The sequence below is a fragment of the Balaenoptera musculus genome, chromosome 20 (assembly GCF_009873245.2).
Source record: "Balaenoptera musculus isolate JJ_BM4_2016_0621 chromosome 20, mBalMus1.pri.v3, whole genome shotgun sequence".
In the NCBI taxonomy this organism is placed as follows: Eukaryota; Metazoa; Chordata; class Mammalia; order Artiodactyla; family Balaenopteridae; genus Balaenoptera; species Balaenoptera musculus.
The window spans coordinates 7,806,520-7,820,487 of record NC_045804.1 but is presented as its reverse complement, the minus strand read 5'-3'; the positions used below and the strand labels follow the sequence as shown (position 1 = coordinate 7,820,487).

Sequence of the window (13,968 nt, the reverse complement as noted above, 5' to 3'; positions counted from 1 at the left end):
CCCTGTCCCTGAGCCCTCGGGTCCTGGTTTGCCCTTCCTCTCGCAGCCCCCATTCCCCACACAAGCAGCGCTCTCCCAGAACTCTGGGGTTCCTCCACACCTTGGGTTTCATGACCCTGACTGCAGCCCGCAGGGGCCACGTGACGGCTTCAAGGCAGGAAGGACAGAGAAGGAAGACAGAGGGCTGTGCCCTCAGCTGCCTCGTGTGGACAGGAGCAGGAGAGCAGAGCAAGCCCACCTCCGGGCCAGCTCGGAGTTGGGGATGGAGAGCCCCCTTCAGCCCAGGCGTGAGGGCTGGGCTCAGAGGAGCAGGCCACGCTGCAGCCACAGGGCCTGGAGAAGAGCAAGCAGGGTTGACCCGCGCTCGGATTCAGCGCAGAGGACGCATTCCCCGTCCCCGCAGTCCTGCGGTCTGGGGGGTTCTGCCCCCGAGGCATCCCCCTGGTGGCTGGAGCAGGAGCGCTCTCTCCCCTGCCCTCTGAGGGCCAGCACTCGGCAGGACTTCACAGAAGGAGTTCTGACCACCCCGTGCCTGGAGCCAAGCAGCAGTGGTTGCAGAAGGAGCAGTTAGGCTGCGTGTGGGGACTGGGTGACCGACCAGTGAACAATCATGAGACGATCTGGGGCGGAGTGGGGGCCGGGGGCATGAGATGGGCCCCACCTACTTCCATAAGAGTGAACAGCTGAGCTCAGTGAAGACAGACCCCTGAGGTGCCCTTGCACTGGGATGATGGGTTTATTCCACACTCTTCGCTTGCATGCTAACAGAAGGGAGAGCTCAGGGTGGCCTGGGGTCCTCCAGGCTTAGGGAAGAGAGTCGACCTCCCTCCCCCCTCTTTCCGGAGACCCTGTCACAGCCCAACCCCTCAGGTCTGCAGCCCCAGGCCCTGGCCCTTACAGCCTGGGCCACCCGCCGTGGGGTGCAGCCTCACCAGGGGCTGGGTCCGACTTGCATGTCGCCCACATCCAGAGCACAGCGAAGATGAACTGGCTACACAGCACCCCTGCCATGTACACCAGGAAGAAGATGTGGTCAGCAGCCTCAGGCCAGCTTCTCCTGGACCCCTTTACTCTTCTGGAGGCTTCTGTGTGGGGAGAGGCAGGAAAAGGAGGTGTACTTCAGGGCTCACCTGACATGCACGCTCTCCCGGAGCAGAAGGGCGAATCCCAGGAGGTGCCAGTCTGTATTTCTCCCTTCGTTAGATTCACAGCTAATGAGTGTTTGGCTCTGGCCCATTCTAGGTCATCTTGAGTTGAAAAAACGTCCCACAAGAGAGGCTCTGCAAGGCAGAGGTTATCCCAGGGAGTCTGAAGTCACCCGGGCCTTTAGGGGGGCCGACCCTGCTCCCTGCTCCAGACCTGCGGCTTCCAAGGGCAGCCGTGGTGGAACCCAGGGACAGTGGAGCCAGCAGAGTGGACGCAGGAACCTCTAACCAGCCTGGTAACCCGCAACCCCAGCCTGCCAGCTCTGGCCCTAGGCCTCTTTCCTCAGCAACCCCCGAGGAAGGGGCCCCAGGCCCTGCCCACCTTCAGGATCAGGCCCTGGGCTCCCACAGTCGTGCTGCTCCCCTCTCAGGACCGGGCTGGGGCTGCTCTCCGCCCTGGGGTTGCTGTGGGCCAGCAGCCCGGACAACAGCACGGTCTCCGTGGTGTGATGAAGAGCAGCATAGGACAGTGAAGTAGTGAACTGGGGAGGTGGGCAGGGAGGGGAGGGCAGGGGCCAGGTCCGGCCTTGAGAGCCCAGGCACCTGAGCAGAGGCACCCTGGCTTGGGCGACAGCAGGTGCGGGCAGAATGAGGGGGGCCTAGCACAGGGTGGTCCTGCCCCCGGCCAGGCGAGGGTGTGGGCCTTACTAAGCAGCGGGTTGCAGGAGGAGGAGCTGGGCAGGGCCTGAACCAGGGAGGAGCGGAAGACGAGGTAAGCCCAGCAGCCGGGTCACCTTGTAGGCGATGCGCTCCGTACGGAGGGGCAGCAGCGGCTCGCACAGGTCAGCCAACAGCAGCGCCTCCCCGGGTACCAAGAGCGCTATGATGGCCTTTAGCGCTGTGTTCTGCAGGCGCAACCGGAAGGAGGAAGGTCGGGGCTTTCCAGTGGGGGTTGCGCAGGGGTGGGCAGTAGAAAGGTGATGTCACGGCCTCTGGCTGTGCATCCCCGATGCCCCCATCAGCCCTCGGCAGCCACCTCCCAACTCACCGTCACCTGGAAGCAGGGCACCAGCTGCTGGGATGGGACTTGCGTCTTCAAATCCTGAACTACGTATTCCCTCTTGACACTCACGATCTCATTCACCGCATGGGCCTGGAACTCCAGCTCCATCACTGAAGGGGTGGGGGTGAGAACAGTGAACTAGAAATACGCCTGCCCCCGCATCTCTCTTGGGAGTAGGGGCAGGGACAAGCTGGAGCCCAGGGGTGATGGAGCCCTCTGATGGTTGCTGGGGGCAGACTGGGAAACTGGTCTGTACAAGGGCTTTCCAAACCCGATTTCGCAAGACCCCAAGTTTACTCCAGTTAGAGGAAGGGCCTTATCAGATTCATAGATGAATTTTCATTGTAAAAATAAGTGCACCACTTCGTGGAGGGGGACATGGTCACAGACTCGTTCACCAGTATATCATCTGACACCTGAAATAATTAGGATTCATGGGGCGGCAGCTGTGGTATTTCCCAGCGGGGAGGGATGTAAGGGAAGGATGGGACTTCGCCGCCGAGTTGGACATCACCTGCTGGGCTTGTGGGATATTCACTGGGTGGCTACACCTTCGGGATGTTTCCAGGAATGAGCCTGCAGTAGCCTGAGCCTCTGGGCTTGACACAAGTGTGCAGTTTGGCCCTGGCTGTTGGGGGCATTGCTCTGGGGTAGCTGATGGGGGAGAAGAGAAGACTGGAGGGGGGCTACAGCCTAGAGCAGGGGAGGACTAGGAGATGGGGCTGCTATTTGAGTGGGAGGTGCCGGGTGAAAGAAGAATGATCAGCTCCTCTAAGCCTGGGGGTGGACTGATGTGAACACAGGCCCGGGACCCCTGTGTCAGGTGTTTGCTGGAGGCCAGAGGCTTCCCCTCCCCTCTCCCTTCATCCCCCAGCTCCTGTCCTGTCAGCACCAGTGTTGCCAAAAGCGAAGAAGCTGAGGCTGCAGTCGCTCTGGTCCCTGGGGAGGTGGAAAAGCTCAAAGTCACAGTAGGTCTCCGTGGTGAGGGCCAGGGAGAGCTCGATGTGGCCATCCCGGTCCACTCGGGCCTGTGGGCTCTGGTCCTGCCAGCTCACCCAGAGCCTGCAGAGGGAAAGGTATCACAGCCAGTGGCCCAGCTCCTCCTCAGAAGGAGGAGGAGGGGGAGACCCCAGCATATGCCCAGCTGCTATCCACTGCCCTCGGGGTTCCAGAAAGGGCACCATAAGGCACGGGAGTTGTGCCAGTGGTCTGGCAGGGCCACCAGGAGGGGGATATTCACTAAGAGGACCTCCCGGCTCTAGATGGGGAATGGCGAGGGCTATGCTTGCCCAGTTCCTGAGACAAGAACCCCCGCCTCACTTACGCCTCCCGGATAGTGAGTCCTGGTGTCCAGAGAGAGTCCCAGGGCAGCGTGACTCTGCCCTGCCGGTGCCCAGTCAAGTTCAAGGCCAGGCGAGTGTCCCGCCAGGACTAGGGACACAAGGATGCTACTAAGGCGCCCACTCTCCGTATATATGCGCCCCTGGGCTTGGCAGGTTGATGAAGGCCAGTACTTCTGTGCTGGGCTTACAGAGGTCTCCCTTCCTCAACCCCTGCCCCCACACCGTGGGTGCTCACCAGCCGAAGCAGCATCGTGGAGGACACTGTACCGCAGGATGTCCTAGGGGAGGGGGGCAGCAGGTCACCTCGGGGGTGGGTACTATGTGACAAGAAGGAAGGAGACCCCAGCACTCACTAGGCTGAGTCCTGCCCCATTCCTAGCTCAGCGCTTGGGCCCCCGAGTCCAGAGCCTGAGGACACTTACCACGTTAAACACGTTTGACACAAACACCTGCACGTCCACGAGCAGGGGCGCGCTTCCGTTGTTCGGAATCTGGATGGTTTCCTGAACCTCCTGGGGTGAATTGAGGTTGAAGAAGGATGGCCAGTCTGAGGGATGGAGGTCGAGGTCACCCAGTGCCCTGGGGCCCAAATCCCAAAGCTCAAGACCCTACGCTTTCTACCTACCAACCGCTGGCACGCTGAAGCCACACTCCCGAGCCAAGGGCTGTGGGGTTCCGAGCCTGAGGAAGGTGAGATGGGGCAGGAGCCACAGGGCCATCAGCAGCTGCACGGAGGGGCTGGATGGAGCAGGAGTGCCTAAGCTACAACCTCTACTTCAGTCACTTCTCTGGGGGACTGGGCAGTCGGCTGGAGGCAGCTGTGCTGTGCACCAACCCTGGAGCCTTGGACTTGGCACACCCCCCCACCCCAGGTTCAGCAAACACCTGAAGACAAAGCCCAGGACCCAGCCCCGCCCACCTTGCACCTGCCTAGGCTTCCCGGTCCTGCTCCATTTCCACCACCTGGAACTAATTATCACATTCAAGACCCATCAAGCAGACCAGGGAAGCATGGGACCCCTGCCCAAACACACACACACTTTTCTCTGACACTGTCCTTCCAATCTGGCCAGGTGCAGCCTCTGTTTCCACAGCAGGCACCGCCTGGCTAAATACCCAGACCCTTACCAAAGTGCTCTGTGCTCAGAGACCTGAAGTGGGCACACCCTTGGGTTATCCTGCCTCTCCTCGAACACTGAACTAATTTCACGTAAAAAGCCTTGGCTCAAGAACTCCGGGAGTGGGGCAAACCTGGGGACAGGTAGAGGCTAGCTCCTGACCAAAGCTCGGGGGCATTTTTGTTCGGGGCGGGATTCTCAGCCTGCCCTGGTCCAGCAGTGCCTTAGAACCACCGCTGTGGGCCGCAGAGCAGGACTGACGGAGGTGCGGGTGACTTTCCTGGCCCGAGGATAACCCAAGCCCTTGGAGACCAGATCCCAGATAGCTGCAGTGAAGGAAGGAAACCCAAAGGCTGAAGGTGGGTAGGCACTGATCTGGCTGGCATGACTCCAAGGGACCCCAGGGAGCTGGGAACAGGCAAGGACCCGCCACCCGCAGGCGCACGAACGCTACTAGGAACACACATAATGTCCAAGTCTGTCATCGACCGGTTTATCGAGCGCGCTTCAACACTCAGCCCGCCTTTGTCGCGCTCACTGGCGGCTGCTGGTTCCCCAATCTATATACACCTGGCGCTTCCGCATGGCCACGTGCAAAGAGCCTTCGGTCGTCCCGCGCTCCCCAGCCTCAGTTAGGGACCCTTTCTACGCGGATTTTAACTCTGCCGCCTTCGGTGCGGGCCGCCCTCTTTCCTTGTAACTCGGCAGGGCACCCCGCCCTCATTTATCCAGAGCTCCCCTGTGAAGTCCTGGAGCCTCGGGACCGTGAGATATGCGGAGACACGGCGCGCCAATGCACGCGGAATAGATTGCGCGTTTTATTAACAAATGAAACTCCTTCCACGATCCCCCGACCTCAGACTCCAATCTTTCAACACCCAAGTGTACTCCCTAAGTGCCTTCGGGTCACATTAACTGTCAAGATGGCTTTGGGAGCCTTTTGGTCCCGCCAGGACAGTCTGGGAACCGAGCTCGAGTACTGGCAGCTAAAAGACGCCGGCGCAGGAGCAGAGGCCCCGGCTGCCTCGCTCACGTGCGTTACGTCGGTGGACTCGAGCTCCAGCACGCTGCCGTTGCGGGTGCCCTGGGCCGCGACGCACACGCGGCCGGAGGCTCTGCGCGGGGCGCGACGCAACAGGCCCGCGCAGATCTTGCGGAAGTGCTTGGAGACGAGAGCGTAGACGATAGGATTGACGCAGGAGTTGGAGTAGGAGACCAGGTGCGAGAGGATACGCAGCGCGTAGGTAGCGCGCGTAAGGGGGAAGCGGCCGAACCACACGCAGAGGATAAGCGCGTGGTGAAGCATCCAACAGAGGCAGAAGAGCGCGGCCACGATGATGATCATACGCGTCACCTTGCGCTTGGCGCGCCGGGCGCCCGAGCCGGCGGCCACCGGGTCGACGGCGCGCCAGAGGTAGCGCAGGCTGCGCGCGTGGGTCAGGCCGAGCACCAGCACGGGCAGCAGGTAGCTGAAGACAAAGGTGCAGAGGTCCATGGCGCGGCGGCGAGGCGAGCTCCACGCCGGGTGGCACACGGTCAGGTTGGCTAACCGTGACTGGCTGTAGTAACTCAGGTACGGCCCGGAAAAGAGCAGCGACAGCCCCCCAGATGAGCCCGACGGCCGCCAGGGCGTTGCGAGGCGTGCGCAGCTCGCGGGAGTGCAGCGGGTAGCGGATGGCCAGATACCTACGGGTCAGGCCAGAAAGGGAGACGTCTGGTGTGACGGCGGATTCGCGGAGACAGGGCCGGACCCCTCCACCTCGAGCCCCACGCTCACTGGAATGAGGAATGTCTCTAGCGCACGGTAATACCGCACAAGCCCGGAGGGCGACACAGAGCATCCCGGACACCCTCAGCCGCGCCTACATGTGGGGCGGGACCCGGCAGCAGGAAAGGCTACTCATTTGCTCTTCCTGAGACTACGACCACAATGGGATTCCACCCGGGAGGGCACCCCGAAGATTAAACCGACTGTGGGGCTCCGGCAGGCTGTGATTACCCACCAGTGATGGTGCCCGGAGAGGTAGGACCCAGGTGCCTTGAGGCCCTAGGGGACAGCCTGGAGACACTGTCAGGCAAGGTACCGCGAGGGAATTCCTTCGAGAAGCCGACGTTCTATGGGTCCCACCAGTGCTCTCTTCTTGGAACCGGCACACTTGGCGTTCAGTGGAACTGGGTGGGAGGTATAAGGGGAATGTGGCCTCACCTCGCTGCCTGTCCAGGGAAGGTTGGGAGGACGTGGGGACGGAGGGGGCCGGGGAGATACCAGGATTCCCTTCCTAGGAATCCCCCAGGTGTCCTTTCAAGCTTCAGCTTCCAGGGGGACCCTTGGGCCCGCTCCTCTCCTGCCTTTGCCCCTGGGCCTGTTGGTAAGGTTGTGGGACCGAGCTAGGGAGCCTCGGGCATGCTTGCTCGGAGTTTGGCATGGGCCCTCACGAAGGACCCAAATTCTGCAGTCCGCACCAGAGTCGACTGTGCGGAGCAAACTGTGGCTTGGAGGCCAGCGAGGTGGAGGCGCCCGAGTTTGACGCCAGGAGACAGGCCAATGGCTTCACGCACAGGATTACTGGATGGGCAACTCTGAGCAAATCACTTACAAACTCGGTTTGGTCTGTAAATTGGGCACAGTAATCCCTCCCATCCCAGCCTCCCAGGGGCGTTGAGCTTCAAAGGAGACCCAGCACAGGGAAAAACGCTTTGTACCCAGAAACGCTGTGCTTTGTCAGATGCCAGCGGCGCTGGAGGGCTGAGGTCTCCAGCCTGAAGCCCCTGAGGATGCACCTAACAGAGATACACGGAGGTCCCCCATTCTTATTCTTCTTTTTCCTCTTATACGCCTGCTTGTCTTTCACTCCCTCCTGGTTCCCTTGCCTTCCTAGTGTTCTTTTCTACTTTCCACGCATCCCTCCTTGACCCTCAAGTCCAGACCCCTTCTCCAGCCACAGCCTGCCTGCCAGCTCACCTGTCCAGGGAGATGGCAGCCAGTGTGAAGCTGCTGGCATGCATGGTGAGGAAGATGAGGAAGTGCACCGCCTTGCAGAGCAGCGACCCGAACACCCAGTCGTCCAGGGTGTAGGTGGTGGCCTGGAAGGGCACGCAGCACACGATGAAACACAAGTCAGCCACGCCCAGGTTGAGGATGAACAGGTTGGTGGTGCTGACCGCCTGGCCACCACAAAGCAGCACGGCCAGCACCAGTGAGTTGCCTATGGTGCCCACGAGGAAGATGAGCGCAAATAGCATGGGCACGATGACCGCCTCAGGCTGCCAGCCACCCCCGCCCCCAGCCTCGTTCGTGTCCTCGGTGTCCAGGCCACCCGAGCCATTCATAGTGCCGCCGCACCGGGGCTGCCCCGACTTCTGCAGCCGTCTGCGTCCTGGCGAGCGCGCAGCTCCGACGGCTTCAGCCGCCGCAGCGCCCAGAGCGACTCGGCGGAGCTGCGGGCGGAGTGAGCCTCGCGGCGGCTGGGGCAGGAGAAGCGGGTGCGCTGGGGGCAGGGGGAGGAGCGAGCAGCCGAAGGGTGGGATGTCCCCCCTGGCGGCCGGCCGCGCTGGGGGAAGGGCTGTCCAGGGCCCTCGGCGCGCCCCGGCCAAGGCACAGGCTGCCCACCCCGGGGGCGGAGGGCCGCGCCAGTGTCTGCTCCCCGGCGCGCTCCAGCTTCCGACTCCGCGCTGTGCCGGGCTGAGCAGCGAACCGACCTCCAGGGCAGACGCCGCAGTGTTGGAGGCACCGACTGCCGGGAGCGCTCGCCCGCTACCCCGCGCGCCTCGGCACTTCCCTGCAGCCTGGCGGGCGCGCCAGACCTCCCGGGGCAGGCCGGGGGGCGTCCTCGAGAGAGTTCCAGGTGGCCCCTAAAGCGTGGGGTGGGGGTGATGAAGGGCGGAGGCGGATGGGAGTGCTGCCGTTTTCCAGAACTGGCGAGTGGGACGGCCCTGCCGTGTGCTCCACGCCTCTTCCCACTTCTAATTCCCAGTAGCAGCGGTGGGGATGGTGGAAGGATTTCATTCCCTTCTCTCCCTCACTGAGCATTTCCCCCTCCAATTCAGTCCGGTAAAAATTTATTGAGCATCTGCTGTGTGTCAGGCTCTGTTCCTGGCGCCGTGCCTCGGTTTCCTCAATATTACAATGTGGGCTAATAACACCTTCTCAGAGGGCTCTGGTGAGAATGGAATGAGATGTGTGTGAGAGACCTGAGGCCAGTTGGTAGAATCTGGATGAATCCAACTCTTCTTCTTTTTCTCCTTACCCTATTCAGATATCCAACAAGGGGAAACTTAAAGGAAATACAAAACAGCAGAGGTCCATGCATCAGGAACATTTTCCTAGATAGCCAGGAGGGTGTTTAGGTTGCAAAAAAACAACTTAAATATTTGTTTCTGATTTTGACATACTAGCCATGAAACATTTGTGACCCAGAATCATCAATGTTTCTATATAGTTTTAAAACTGGGTTTGAACATCACTACCTTCTGTAGCTTGACCTCTGCTTCACCTTTCCTTGCCCTGTTCCTTGAGTCCTAGTCAAAAACATTCTTTTTCCACTTTCCCCTCCAGGATCTCAGCCTCAGGAGCCCAGCTACCTGCTCCTCTTGGTAAGGAAACTTTATTCACACCTCTGCCCTGCCTGCTTATTCACTGAATAGGAAGATAATAACCATTCATGTTTCTGAGATGCTTGCCATTCATTTATTGAATGCACATTTATAAAGCACCTACTCCTTTCCAGGCACTGTTCTAGGTCCTTGGGATTTACCAGTGAGCTCTACAAAGATCAAGGCCCTTCATGAGCTTCCTTTCTAGCAGGGAAGAGAGACAATAAATATAACTCAAGTTATTAATCAATTACAAGTTAAGTACTTGCAGGAAAAGCAAATCACGGTGAGGGAATTCGGAGTACTGGAGTGGTGGTGATGGTGCAATTTAAAATGGGGTGGTCAAGCAGACCTCATTAGGAAGGTGACATTTGAGCAAAGAGTTGAAGGAGCTAGCCTAGCAGATAGCCAAGGGGAGTGCATTCCAGATAGAACAGCCAGTGCAAAGGCCCTAAACCAGGCGTGTGCCCGTGTCCCTAAGCAAGGAGAGTGGTATGGCTTGAGCTGAGTGAACAAGAAGGAGATTGGCACGAGAGAAGGTGAGAGGCATAGCATGTAGGACTTTTTTCCATTGCAAGGAAGTCTTCTAGTCTGACTAAAAAGAGGAGCCATTGCAGAGTTTTCACTAGAGGACTAACATCATCTGACTTACTTTTTTAAAAAAAAGCTTTATTGAAATATAATTCACATACCATACAATTTACCCATATAAAATGTTCATTTGTTTTTTAGTATATTCACAGAGTTGTGCAACCATCACCACAATCAATTTTAAGATGTTTTTGTTCCTGCCTCCCACCCCTAGCCCTACACAACCACTCTTTCTGTCTCTATAGATTTGCCTATTCTGGACATTTTATATAAATGGAATCATACAATATGTGGCCTTCTGTGTATACCTTCTTTCACTTAGCCTAATGATTTCAAGATTCATCCACAATGTAGCATGTATCAGTACTTCATTCCTTTTTATGTCCAAATAATATTCCATGGTATGATAATCACATTTTGCTTATCAAATTCATTTGTTGATAGACATTTGGGAGACTTACTTTTTTAAAAATTATTTTTAATCTTGGTAAAATATACAAAACACAGTTTGCCACCTTAAACATTTTAAGTGTATAGTTCAGTAGTGTTAAGTATATTCACATTGGTGTGCAACCAATCTCGAGAACTTTTTGATCTTGCAAAACTGACAGTCTATACCCATTAAACAGTAACTCTCCATTTCCCCTGCCTTCAGCCCCCAGCAACCATCATTCTACTTTCTATGAATTTGACTACACTAGATACCTTATATAAGTGGAATCATACTATATCTTTTCATGACTGGCTTACTTAGCACAATATTTCCTAGCTTCAATCATGTTGTAGCATGTGTCAGAATTTCCTTCCTTTTTAAGGCTGAATAATATTCCATTGTATGGACAGACCATATTTTGCTTATCCCTGAGGGCCACTGGGTTGCTTCCATCTCTTGGCTATTGTGAATAATGCTACTATAAACGTGGGTGTACAAATAACTCTTAAAGACCCTGCTTTCAATCCTTTTGGATATATACCCAGAAGTGAAATTGCTGGATCATATGGCAATTCTTTTAATTTTATAAAGAGCTGCCATACTGTCTTCCACTGTGGATGTACCATTTTATATGTGCACCAAGGTTACAGTTTCTCCACATCCTCGCCAATACATGTTATTTTCTGTTATTATCCTTTTAATAGTAGCCACCTTAATGGGTGTGAGGTGATCACTCATTGTGGTTTTGATTTGCATTTCCCTAATGATTAATGCAGACTTACTTTAAAAATGCACCATTTAATTTAGTCTTCATAACCACCCTAATTGGTTATCCCCATTCACAGATGAGGGAAAAGGTTTAGAGGGAGATTATTTGCCCAACATCTCCCAACCAGTAATGGCAGAGCCAGAATTGGAGCTGCAGAGATCAGACTCCAGAGCTCGCAGTGCCATACTGCAGAGGAAAGATTCATGGTATCCCTCGCTTCAGCACTTCTCCCTCCTCGGACTGCTCGACCGGAAGTCCAGGGAAGGGCACTGATCCCCATCCATCAGAGGAAGTCCCTGCAATATGGTCGGCTCCAAAGGAAAGCGCAGACAGAGGCGGTTCCCTCCCAGGCGTGGTGTTTCGTTGCGTAGGGTGGGAACCCCATCTCCGGAGCCCCCGGGGAGGTAGACACTCCGAAATCCAAAGGTCTTATCCAACTGCACCCGCTCTCTGTGCGCGGGACGTGAGCCGGATCCCCTGTGCAGGGATGCAGGAGGTGTGGGAGAGGGACATCTCCGGGTCCTCCACCCTTGGTGGACTGGAAGTAGAATTACCCCCAGGAGACTTCAGCAGTTACGGTGTCCGCGAGCTTCCGGGCCCTCAGCCTAGCCCACCACCATTTGAAACCCGGAAGCCTAGTCCAAGCGCAGGCGCACTCCAACAAGTGGCCGCTGCCTGCGGGCAGGGCCGTCGGCGGCGGAGTCCGCCGGTATCCCGTCAGCCCGGCCGAGCCGGCTCCGCTCTCTCTCTCTCTCTCTCTCTCTCCGGTCGTCCCGCCTCCTCTATCCCGTCCTGCTCTGCGGCGCAGGGGCAAGATGGCTGCTGAGAAGCAGGTTCCTGCCGGCGGCGGTGGTAGCAGCAGCGGCGGTAGCGGTGGTGGACGCGGTGCCGGAGGAGAGGAAAATAAGGAAAACGAACGGCCTTCAGCTGGATCGAAGGCAAACAAAGAATTCGGAGACAGCCTGAGTTTGGAGAGTATCCTACAGTAATCGGGCCTAACTCGCAATGACTACGTGTCGATCTGGCGGGCCGGGGGCGGGAGAGGCGGCGGGTTGCGGCAAGACCTGGGCAGGAGAGGCCGAAGGTTGCAGTTTCTCTCGCTTCTACCTTTTGGCACTTAGAGTTTCAGGGTCTGGTTTTCGACTGGCCTTTCCTCGCGTCTTCTTTGTCCTCCAGTCTGGGGAACGTCCTCTTCTTTCAAGCGGCACCGGAATATTGGGCAGTTTTCTTCAGTTTCCCCGCAGTTGCCCAGTTGGAGGGGCTGGTGATGGGGCTGACACTGGCCACTCTGGTGAACTACTGCCTTGGCAACTGGGGCCAATGAACTGGGGAGAGGAAACTGCAGTCTTGACCTTTTGGCCTAATACTTCTGTCTGACAGCCGTTGGGGAATGAATAATAAAAATTACAGTTTGATGCTCTGGAAGTGGAGGCAAAGGTTGAGTGTTGTACGGGAAAGCTTATTGCCCATTTTGAATATAAATCATTGTAGATTGTTAACATTACTTGTGTAGCTTTCTTAATAGGTCTGTAGACCTTTTATCTTGTTGAGAGTCATTCAGATGAATCGGTTTCTAGTTTTCATCAGAGTGTATCACAATTGAGTGTTGATAACATTAGTTTGTGGCTTTTTGAAACGAATAAGTAGTGGAGAAAATGTAGGTGAATTTCTGAAATAATACATTTAGCTTGACATCTTAATATAGTGAAGTTTTCAGGAGATTGAAGTTTTACTTTTTGAACTGGTGATATCCTTTCAAATGGATGTTGGAATGCCTTGATTTTACTGCACACCTTATATCTGTTTGTCTCTTTTTAGTTATTGAAATAGTCCTTTTATTGTTCAGTATTTTAAAATACATCTGTAAAGAAGCATTGAGGAAACTTTAAAAGAAAACTAAAATTGTAGACAAAGGTCGTTGGACTTCCTAAAGTTTGGGACATAATCTTTAAATATTTTAAGATTCTTAAAAAGGAGAGTTTGCTCAGGGCTTTTTCTTTTAAAAGAAAAACTAGTATTTTAATGCAAACTGTGGTCTGGTTTTGTTGGCATGTGCTCACCATAGGCACATGCAACATCACAGCTGTTAAGGAAAGTCAGATTTGGCAGATGTACGAGGTTATGCAAATAGAGGAGTAGTACACGTCGTTTATAACCTGAATCTGCTAAAATGAGTAAAACATTGGGTCCAGGTGTAAATCACTGGGAACCACGCCAGATGTAGTCAGTATTTAGAAGCCAGCTTTAAGCTGTTGGGTCTCATTAATCCTCAATGGCTAATGATGCCCTTCTTTTTTAGTTTGAAAGTAGTTAACAGTTCAGGCAGTCAACTTTTCTACATGCTTAGCCCTGGTCCTGTCCTATGATAAGATAGCTATTGAAAATGCTTACCAGAGATTTCATTAATGTACTAAGTATTTCAGAAATGTTTAATGTGCTGTGATTTGATACAAATGTAGACTAATAGTACTAATATAGATGAATGTTTTGATTTATTTGGATTCTTGGCACTGTAAGCTTTTCCTTAATCTTGGCTCTAGTTCTTCAGATTATTAAAGAATCCCAGCAGCAGCATGGTTTACGGCATGGAGATTTTCAGAGATACAGGTTAGTATCATGTGCAAGATATATACAAATCTCTGTGGAATTTTCAAATTTGGTTTACTTTTTTACTATCCTACTTATTCTGCTGTACCAGAAAGTATACCTAGAAAGTCTAGTTCTTAACTTGTATTGAATTCTCAAGAAGATACTTAATTTTCAGATTTAAAAGGAGCCAATCTTTATGTCCATTTTGTCTCACAATATTGCAGATACATTGGAGGCTTCTGCTGAAAATAAGTTATGGTAATCTTTTTTTTTTTTTTTTTTAACTTAACCATATTATAGAATCTGGGTCACATTCCAGCTGTT

General features: G+C 54.7%; 3 protein-coding genes across 3 annotated transcripts in view; 1 reads left to right on the top strand and 2 right to left on the bottom strand.

Annotated features, from left to right (window-relative positions):
• Positions 1 to 51: 51 nt before the first annotated feature.
• On the bottom strand, positions 52 to 4,402 carry ZACN (zinc activated ion channel). The gene is given in 12 exon segments (XM_036837647.1): positions 52 to 1,085; positions 1,528 to 1,667; positions 1,669 to 1,687; positions 1,854 to 1,923; positions 1,925 to 2,083; positions 2,194 to 2,318; positions 3,101 to 3,270; positions 3,533 to 3,639; positions 3,787 to 3,814; positions 3,816 to 3,829; positions 3,974 to 4,098; positions 4,177 to 4,402. Coding segments are annotated over 12 exon segments (1,242 nt in total). The 5' UTR covers positions 4,271 to 4,402; the 3' UTR covers positions 52 to 894.
• Positions 4,403 to 5,540: 1,138 nt separating this feature from the next.
• GALR2 (galanin receptor 2) lies at positions 5,541 to 8,011 on the bottom strand. Its single transcript, XM_036836589.1, is given in 3 exon segments — positions 5,541 to 6,272; positions 6,274 to 6,355; positions 7,632 to 8,011. Coding segments are annotated over 3 exon segments (1,182 nt in total). The 5' UTR covers positions 8,000 to 8,011.
• Positions 8,012 to 8,195: 184 nt separating this feature from the next.
• Positions 8,196 to 13,968, top strand: part of SRP68 (signal recognition particle 68) — a 33,102-nt gene continuing 27,329 nt past the window's right edge. The window contains exons 1-4 of the mRNA XM_036836588.1: positions 8,196 to 8,514; positions 9,225 to 9,262; positions 11,604 to 12,030; positions 13,596 to 13,662. Of these exons, the coding sequence (XP_036692483.1) occupies positions 8,196 to 8,514; positions 9,225 to 9,262; positions 11,604 to 12,030; positions 13,596 to 13,662 (851 nt within the window). The remainder of the gene's footprint in view (positions 8,515 to 9,224; positions 9,263 to 11,603; positions 12,031 to 13,595; positions 13,663 to 13,968) is intronic.